The sequence below is a fragment of the Silurus meridionalis genome, chromosome 8, assembly GCF_014805685.1.
Source record: "Silurus meridionalis isolate SWU-2019-XX chromosome 8, ASM1480568v1, whole genome shotgun sequence".
NCBI lineage: Eukaryota > Metazoa > Chordata > Actinopteri > Siluriformes > Siluridae > Silurus > Silurus meridionalis.
In genome coordinates, this window is record NC_060891.1 from 1,455,001 (window position 1) to 1,465,000 (window position 10,000).

At 40.8% G+C, this 10,000-nt stretch overlaps 1 protein-coding gene across 2 annotated transcripts in view; it reads left to right on the top strand.

The window, feature by feature from the left end:
• Positions 1 to 10,000, top strand: part of foxn3 (forkhead box N3) — an 81,320-nt gene that overhangs the window by 31,483 nt on the left and 39,837 nt on the right. For both annotated transcript variants that reach the window (XM_046855102.1, XM_046855103.1), the window contains exon 3: positions 8,480 to 8,616. In XM_046855102.1, the coding sequence (XP_046711058.1) occupies positions 8,480 to 8,616 (137 nt within the window). The remainder of the gene's footprint in view (positions 1 to 8,479; positions 8,617 to 10,000) is intronic.

The window sequence follows — 10,000 nt, forward strand, 5'->3', positions numbered from 1 at the left end:
TATCTATCTATCTATCTATCTATCTATCTATCTATCTATCTAAAGATTCACCTCCATCCAGGATAAAGTGCTTATGAATAATAAAGATAAATTAATAATCCCCCACCCCCCCTTTTTTTCTGTCTGTCTGTTTCTTTTAAATCTATCTTTTTCATTGTGCCAGCTCTCTTTTTCACCCCCTTTTTTTTTTTTTTTTTTTAATATACAGCGCTGTGGTGATTTGGGATCAAGCCCAGCTGCTCACTAGCATGTTGGTTATCCAGCTGTTGATGAGCACAAACAGATGTTAAAAAGTGGGTGGGGGGAAGAAAGTAAACTCCCTCTCTCCTTTTTTCGACTGTTCCATTGGGTTACTGTGGGTCAGTGAATGTGCCGACCACAGCAGTCTGACCTGATCAATACAGCGTCTCTGCATTCTCTTCATCCTCCTCCTCTTCCTCTGTCTCCTCCTCTTCCTCCTCTCAAGCTGTGTGTCAGCAGCTTCTCTCCACTTCCTATTTCACTGCTCACGCTCAGTCTTCGCATCCTCAATTCTCAGCATCTGTGTGTGAGAGAGAAACACTCTGATTTGGTCAGTCTGGTTGTCACCCAGTCGGGGATAAAACCTGTTTTATTTTTGGGAGGAAATGCGAAGACGTCTTTTACAGTAATCAAACGTGTGTGAGACAGACGGCATTTTACATCAGAATATCTTCTTCCTTCCTTCCTTCCTTCTTATAAATGATATCTTTCGACTTAGAATACGTTTCTGGAGTTTTGTAACATAAAAATTAAAGGATTCTTATTGGTCAGATTTCTTTCTTTTTTTCTTTCCTTCTTTCTTTCTTTCTTTCTTTCTTTCTTTCTTTCTTTCTTTCTTTCTTTCTTTGCTTTTTTCTACAGAAATAATTTAATATAAAATACATGTGTGCGACCTGGTACATAATTGAAAGGTTAAAGTTCAGTAGGTGATTATTTAGCATTAATGGAAATAGTCTCCAGTGTCATGGAGATGTTTTCAGACAGGGACAGGAGGTCTTTATGATGTGAGAAGCTGCAGGAGGTAAAAATAGGACATTGGGAAAGGACGTTGTTCTTTAATTAGTGATAATAACAGCAGTCCTGGTTATTAATAATGAATCTTGGATCCGTCAGAAAGTCCCATTCGCAAGCAACTCTTAATGTCCTACATCACAAAACACTGGTTTATTCCAGTACACAGTCCAGAGCTGACAGCCAATCAGAGAGCCATCCTGCGGACAGTGCGGTTCAGTCAGAAAAGAGATGAAGAGAAAATTACAGCTAATAGCAGCGAGACAGAGATGACTCTCCTCATCCAGGGCAAAGTCTGCCAGTGATATAACGGGCCACCATGTGACAAAGTGATCGGTTCGGAATACACAGCTGTGTGTGTGTGTGTGTGTGTGTGTGTGTGTGTGTGTGTGTGTGAGAATCAGTCAGGTCTCAGTTTAAAGTCCAGACGTTTACACAGAAATCTGAAATGAATGATCGGATAATCCTGTAACGAGCTCAGAATGGCAGATTTCATACACTATAAAAAGTAAAGCCACAGAAATAATCATTTTTTTCGCTCACGGTTTAAAGCTCCTTGAGGCACAGCAGGGAAGTCTGCGATTATTTATTTATTTATTTGAGTTTTATTTTGTTTTGTTACAGCGATATAAATCACGACCAGACCCGAGTTATTCCGTTCACTACTACTGTACCTTCTGATACTTGTTTGCCTTTGTGAGTGGAATAAACGGTCAGTTATACAGTAAAAAAAAAAACGATTGAAAACGACAGTGTTGATTGTGTGTGGATGGTGAGATTTTAGGTGGAAATGGCATTTTTCAACATATCTGGATTAGTGTAGTCCAAAATGCCTCATTTATATAAAAACTACAAAAATTCTTAATATTTAAGTCTATAACAAGACCTGTAGTTTTTAATGTACTTTTATTTTACTCGTCTCTCACACACACACACACACACACACACACACGTTTATTCTTGGTGAGGAAGTGACCAGGGCTCGCTACCTCTGCACTTAAATCGTCTGTTTTATTTTTATCTTTTTGTCATGGGGATTCGGAGCACATTAGCTCAGCAGAACCAGCACCGGTGTGTCATTAGGCTGGTCTTTTACAGACCCTGTACTCAGCATTATTAGTGCTTCACCCACACACACTCAAACACCAACTCTCTCACACACACACACACACACACACACACACACTGAAATAACCCAGAGAGTTATGCAATGGCGAGGTCATTTAGACTACCCTACACATCCTCCATGATATTTTTGTCTGTCAGTTTGAAACTAAAGTATAGACCAAAAAACATGAGCTCCTGGGTGAGTTAGGGAACCTGCGTCTGACAGACTCGAGTCAGAAACCCGGTCGAGGAAGCGGCTCAGGGTGGCTCTGGGCCGTATGCTGAGCTCGTGGGGGAGGCCATATTGCTTTGGTATAATCGCAGCATGCGGCGAATGTGTCAGAACAAACATGATTCATGTACGCCAAGCGAGACCACGGAGGCTTGCGAGTGTGTGATTTAGAGGGACTGCAACTCAGTGGGACTCGATCTGGCTGCCCTGTGATACAGGCATGCACACACACACACACACACACACACACACACACACACACACACACACACATTTACCCACTCTGACTGACTCATACTCTGTCCTTCCGGCACAGGCCTTGTCTCCGTTTATCATGTCATCGCTCGCTTTCATGTCCCCGCATTGAAAGGGAATCCTCTTTAATTAGGATTACGTTCCACAGGTAATTAAATATCACCCTTTCATTCTTGTTTCTTTTTCGCAGTCAAATTTTTTTACGCTACGATTGAACAAATCCCGGATTGGAAAGGACCGACGGTGCGCTTCCAACCTCTTTTTCGACCCACACTGACGAACTCGTCCGAATCATCAGGCCTGATGAGCTCACACCTGCGCTCCGTCATTCAGAGCTCAGCCTTTCATTCCATCCATTCATTCAAAGCTCCTTGTCTCAGTGTTTCAACTCGAAACTCCAGCATTGTTGAGTATAGTGATCCTGAGGGAAGAGCAGCGGTGGACCAAATTCTCAAACCATGTAGTTGAATCAGTGCAGTCAAATATAACTCCCGAAATATTCGTCTTTAAATGTACTTAAGTATCCAAAGTACTATGATTTATTATAACTCTAATGTTCCTACGATCATTTTTATCACAAGATTCTTTACTTAAACAGTTTATGTGAAAAGACTCGAATGTGACTCTCAGCACACTGAACTATTAATAGAATGATATTAAAGACTGATTGATTTCTATTACATTGATCATGAGCCCAAAACCTTCTTCAAAAAAAACGTGTAAATGTGGTCACGTGTGTGGTGGTGAGTTCGAGTCTGGAGTTTCTTCATCATTGATTTCTCTCTAAATGTTCTGCTTGATGTTGAACTGATGCTGAACTGTAAGTTGGTGATCAGTAGATGCAGCAAGCGCCGATCAGAACACGTGTAAAACAGTGTGTGCGCTCGACCCTGATTGGTGACTCGCCACGTGTTTCACCAGTTACGTTTTTATCCTCATTAATAAAAAGAAACGACCGATTTCACTAAATGTAGCTGAGTGAAATGTAGTGAAGTAAAGGTACAGTAACATTACATTTAATTCCTTACTGAACTTTCTTACTTTTATCAGCATTCAGTAATTCATCAGTAATGCTGGATTGAAGAACATTGATTACTGAATTACAGGTAGGAAAAAGATTTCAATGTCATTACCGACTGGCTTGATAAACTAGCATAGCTAGATTCTTTAAATTTTTGCTACATGTTTACTTTTCATGTCACGTGAGCAGAATTGGGGGATTTTGAGGACTAGTATGTAGTCGCTCTGAACAAGACAAAAATAGGATTGATGCAACACTATAAACAGACTCAATCTGTTATCACGGACCCCCCGGTATCTCCTGACTCAAGCACAGGGATACGTTTGGACCAGACGACCTTGCCGATCCGTGTACAAGGTCACCTTTTACCCTGAGTGTTATTTTTTTCATCCTGTGCTATGATTCCAGATGAAGCCAGGCGAGTTCGCTGGTTAGTCATTAGCGCTTGATGGCCAGAGGGTTTTAGAGGAGAGCGTCGTGGTGTTATTTCAGACTGCTTGATTTATCCCGGCGTGGTCGGGCGACTCCACCGCATGCTTATAGATCGCTTTTCCAAGGAAGCTGTAATGAACTTAATTTAGGGAATCAGCGCTCCGTCCAATTGATCTGATGGATCGCAGAGGGTGGCATAGTGTAGCGTGATAGCATTGTTACATCGCGTTTTTCTCAACCCTAACAGCTGAACACACCAAACAATCGCTACCGAACTGCGAATATTCACATTTTATAGTAAAAAAAAAATTGCCGGAAAACCGGCTTCTTCAGAGCTCCAGAATGAATGATTCTTCTGCCAAGACTATCAAACAGCCTTTACACACTCCTCCATCGCCTGTTGCCTTGGAAACCAGTGTAATCCATGTATTTCTTTCTCCCTCTCTTTTTTTTCCCCCTCCCTCTCTGATTGGAGACTCTATTGACTCGTGCCATTGAGCTGGCCTTCAGACCCACACAGCAGCTGTCAGGAGATGAAAATAAATAAGAGGGAAAGTGCTCTAAAAACCTATTGATTTTTCCTGATTACTGAACATTTGGAAATTTAGCCCAGCGCAGAGTCTTCAGTGGGAGGCGAATATGAATAATCCGACTCGCCGGATGTCTGTAATATCGTTCGCTCCTGGGACAGCCGTGTCCTTGCTTCAGGGTTTTTTTTCCCTTTTTTTTTAATGACTTTCTAAACACACAGCCTTCACCCACGACAGACACATTTTTGACGTCTTATTGAATGAATACAATGACATTCAACCATTAATGAACTCTAGAAACAATGAAAAAAGAAATCGTCTCGCTTTTTCCTTTTCAGCCCCCCGATTTATGATCCGTCGCTAATTAGAATTGATTGTCTTTGTTTAATCCTGACGTTTTCACCCAAAGCCGCAGAGATAAAGATGCATGTGCCAATACGCCATGTTTTGACTTTACCTAAGAAACAAATAAATCCCCTTTTCACTTTTCGAACTTCAGATCACTATCAGCTCTTCTTTTTTGTTTCTTGGTCTCATTATTGAAAATATTTACCTGATTCCATACCCTTGCATTTTGATCCATCTTTTTACCTCCACCAGTTTTTCCATATAACATGTTTCAGGATTGAATTTCATGGTGTCATGTGCTCTTGCATTAAGCCCAGATATGGTTTAAAACGGGCTGATGGGAAGTTGACAGCTTAATTAGGCAGACAGTGTGAGTGTGACCTAAAAATACACGCTTTTTGCAACACTTCGGAAGGAAATGGGTCTCTTTGGCTAAAATTTTTTTTTTTTCCCAGATAGATGTAATATTAAGTGCTGTCTAAGCTTATCATAGAGGGGATTTTTTTCCCCTCCGGTAGCCTTCAACACTTCTATCTTACGCTTTATATTATATTAAACACAATTTTTTTTTTGCCTTGGGAATTTCCCATAGCACATCAAACCCAGATTATAGTGCGTTTTCACGTGAACTTTTCATCATTATTAACCAGTCACTTGTCCTCTTACTATGGTCACAAAACCAAACGCATCATTTCCTCCAATCAGCCCTTCTATAATCGATAAAGTGCATTAGATTTCAGAGCCTCGTCCTCACAGGGTCGTCATTAGTGCAGCTCTTTCCACCCTTTTTCTTCTCCTCAGATCAGATCCGCAAAATGAAATTGTCTCTCAAGTGCATCAACTCCGGCTGCTTTTAGAAAGTGCTGAGTGTGTTAAATAGGTCGCGCACACACACACACACACACACACACACACACACACACACACACACACACACACACACACAAACACACACACACACACAGTTCCGTCTGTTTTGCAGGTTGGGTTTGGTGTGATGAGTTGATGTTTGGTTATTGCATTTTATATTGTTTGCCATTAATTTTTTTTTAATGGAGCAGAGAATTGGGCCAGTGACACAGAAATCCTTTTCTCTTTTCTTTTCTTTTTTTTGTGAAGGTGTATGGGAAGTCGAATCGTCTTGTACTTTTTTCTAGAGCAAAATCGTAACTATTTTGGGAACAGAGTTGTTCACAGTTTAACATTACTCTGATTCTGTGCTGTCAATCTGCATCACATGGCGGATCAGAGAGCTGCCTGTCTGCCTGTCTGCCTGCCTGCCTGTCCGCCTGTCTGTCTGTCTGTCTGTCTGTTTGTCTGCCTGCCTGCCAGACTGTCTGTCTGTCTGTCTGCCTGTCTGTCTGTCTGTCTGTCTGCCTGCCTGCCTGTCTGTCTGCTTGTCCTCCTGTCTGTCGGCTACGTGTCTATTTGTCTGTCTGAAGAGTGAAGAGATCAAGTTCATTCTGCAGTGTTCATTATAATAACAGTAGTTGCTACTCAGACTGAACATGTGTTTTCACTGCTACATGTGGTGTTTATCCGGTATTATTATCAAACTGATAACAGCGGTTCCGATTCATTGGATATCAGATCCAGTAACAAATGCCAAAGACAGGAATCTGATTTGGAAAAGAAATCAGTTTTCTGAATTAAATTACATATAAGGTATATGTTTTTTAGTATTCTTAGTATTAATTTGGTCCTGTGTAAACCTACAGTATATAGTGTATAGCTATGATATTTGCATAGCATTTGATTTGTTCGTGAAAGAATTTAGCTGTGAAATGCTTAAAAAAGCATATTGTTTTTTAGAGAAAACAGTATTCAGTGTTGGTATTTGGCCAAGTTTTATTATTGGAAAAGTAATAGTTGGATCTGTGTTTGATATTCTCACGATCACTTTTATAAATAAACATTTGCACAAAGTCACAGCTGTATTGAAGCTCACTTAAATATACAGTTTATAAAAGTTTACCAGATTAACTGCAATATTTATATCAGAGAGAGTAACAAGCTGAACTGAAGCACAGCAAAAAAACTAATGTCAAACTGAGAAGACATCCAAAAAATGTTCTGAACCCTTGTCCTCTAAGGTGATTATACTGCCCTGTTATCTCTGGATGTTATATTTTTGAAAGACTGATTCGAGAGAGCTTAGACCTTACGCGATGAAAATTTTACCCTTATAATCTCGTTCATGAACGCGGTACTTCCTGTTACTGTAAGTAAGATCTTGCTTCTGATTGGCTGATGATTGCAGGTTAATCTCTGTTACACAAATATCTGATCTACAATCACTTTACTCCAGGGTTCACAAGCTAGAGGTTGTGACCTTGCGCTCTCTAGGTCGCTCGTTTTACAAATGGGGTCACAAAAGGTCACTTTTCCCAGGAAGCCGTAATGAACTTAATTTAGGGAATCAGCACTCTGTCCAATTAATCTGATGGATCACTGATGGAAGTGTAGTGAGATAGTCACAGGCCTGTTAGGTTAATAGCTGAATACAGCAAAATAAAATAAAAATCCATGCAGAACAGTAACACAATACAAAACTTTTTGGACGCTGATAAAACCCGAGTCTGGCAGGATTAGCCACGTTGTTTACATGGTGTTGGTCCAGATCTATAGGTCGCGACCCCACATAAGGTCAATTCATTTACAAATGTGGTCACGAACGATTGCTTTTCCAAGGACGCCGTAATGAACTTGATGTCACAAGAAAAACACGATTCGTCCTCTTTCCATATATTTACAAATGATCAATTACGCCAAGCTAGCATTGTGCCTTTATTATGTATACATACTGGATCTGTTCTAAGTCTGAGAAATTTGAGGCTCCGTCTACACTAATCTGGATAAATTTCTGTTTTTTTATCTAATACGCTCCGCGTTCACTATCAAACATTTCCCAAAAGTTGTTCCTCCACAAAAAAAACGTCTGAAAAACGTTAACGTTCCTGTAATGCTCATTAGCAAAATGTAAGACGTGTCGCCCTGCGTCAATTTCCGACCTGACCTTTGTTTGTTTACTTTCCGGATATTGAAAAGTCTATAAAGTGGCTGAGTTGGTCACGTGACAAAAACAAAACAAAACACGCCAACGTTTACGAAAGCTTCTGTTTTCACAGTGATGGGAAAATGCCGTTTCCAAATTTATTCACTTTCGCTGACTAAACACCTCTCAGAGTGGAGGGGAGACAAAACTGAGAGAAAAATGTGTTATTGAACGAAAATTTATTAATGTGGACGTGGCCTGAGTCAACAATCAAGCCAAGCTAGTTTTACTCTTCCTAGCTAATGGTATTTAAGGCTGGAATATGACTATGTGAAGAAAAATAAACGTTACAGACTATAAGTGCTTCAGATACTACGGGATATATGGAGAGAATAAAAACCCAGAAATCTTGACCAAATATTCTCCTCGGCTCCTGACAAGTCTTTAGTCTCTTTACAAGTCGTGCCTGTAGTGGTAAGTGTGTACTGACGGATAGCGTTTGAACTGTTCTGTCTTCCTCTGTGCAGAGTATCGGGAAGGGTTCCCTGTGGTGCATAGACCCGGAATACAGACACAATCTCATCCAGGCGCTGAAGAAGACGCCTTATCATCCCTACTCCCAAGTGTTCACCACGCCTCCCACCTCTCCTCAGGCATATCAAAGGTAAGCAAGTGCCTTGCTAGAGATATTGATCCTCACACCTCTCTCCCCTCTCGATTTTTCCTCCTCTCTCTCTCTCTCTCTCTCTCTCTCTCTCTCTCTCTCTCTCTCTATCTCTCTCCCTCTCTCTCTCGCTCTCTCTCTCTTTCTCATTCTCATACTCTCTCAGGCTGCTAACAGGTTCCGTTAGTGCCAGCGTGTGCAGGCGTAGAAAGGCCGGGCGGATCTCAGACAGACGAGCTCGGCGCCGTGGTTCTAAACCGCTTCATTTCATTTAGATCGAGCGAACGCGTCTGCTTGCTTTTAACTGCTCAAGTGTGTGAGATGGAACGATTCGCTCGGTCCAACGTCGCTCGATTTATTCCCGTAATTATCAATACACTCGAAAACGTGTTGGAGAGCACTAGCATAAGAACACCGATACCATCACGTCATACAAGTCACATCACGTGCGCAGCGTTCAAAAAAGGCGTGTCGGCGAAACGTCACTTTTGCAGGCTTTAGGGCAGTGTTTCTGATCTTCTAATTCTGAAGCCACGCCCCCGCCAACAATAAGCTCAAGGTTTGTGTCTTTTTTTTTTCTTTTTGTGCAGAGATCCTGCACTGATCCCTCACTTTAGTTAACATTACTTATCCCAGTACATGTACAGAGATCTTTTACTGTGGAATTTAAACTTTAAACTCAGACACTGGTACTGACCTGATACTGACCTGATACTGATCCAATACTGACCTGATACTGACCTGATATTGATCCAATATTAAATGTATACCGATCCAATACTTAACTGATACTGATCTGGTCCTGAACTGATGCTGATCTGACATTGATCCGGTACTGACCTGACAATGATCCAATATTAAAATCATATTGATCTGGTACTGAACAGATACTAAAACGGTCCTGACATTGATCTGGTACTGACCTGATATTGATCCAATATTAAACTGATATTGATCCAATATTGAACAGATACTAATCTGCTATTGAACTGATATTGACCTTAAACTGAACAGACGCTGACCTGGCACTGATTCGGTACTGACCTGATACTGATCCAATTTTAAACACATATTGATCTGATACTAAATTGACACAAATCTAAGAATTTAATTTAATAGTAAAACAGACTGTTTCTTGTACAAATAGCAATAAATTCTTGAAACATTCTACTTTCTTCTGCTTTTTTAATATTCGTCGTTATAAAAAGTTCTGCCGGATGCAAAATGCCGCAACTTTAACGCAAAACTCCCCACCGTTCGACAAACCAGTACTGAATGAGGTCAACTACTGGAAAGCACATAGCGCTGTGTCATAAGATTTATTTTCACATCAGGTAGATTCCTGAAGATAACACGACGCTGACACGACCTTCAAGTCTTATCT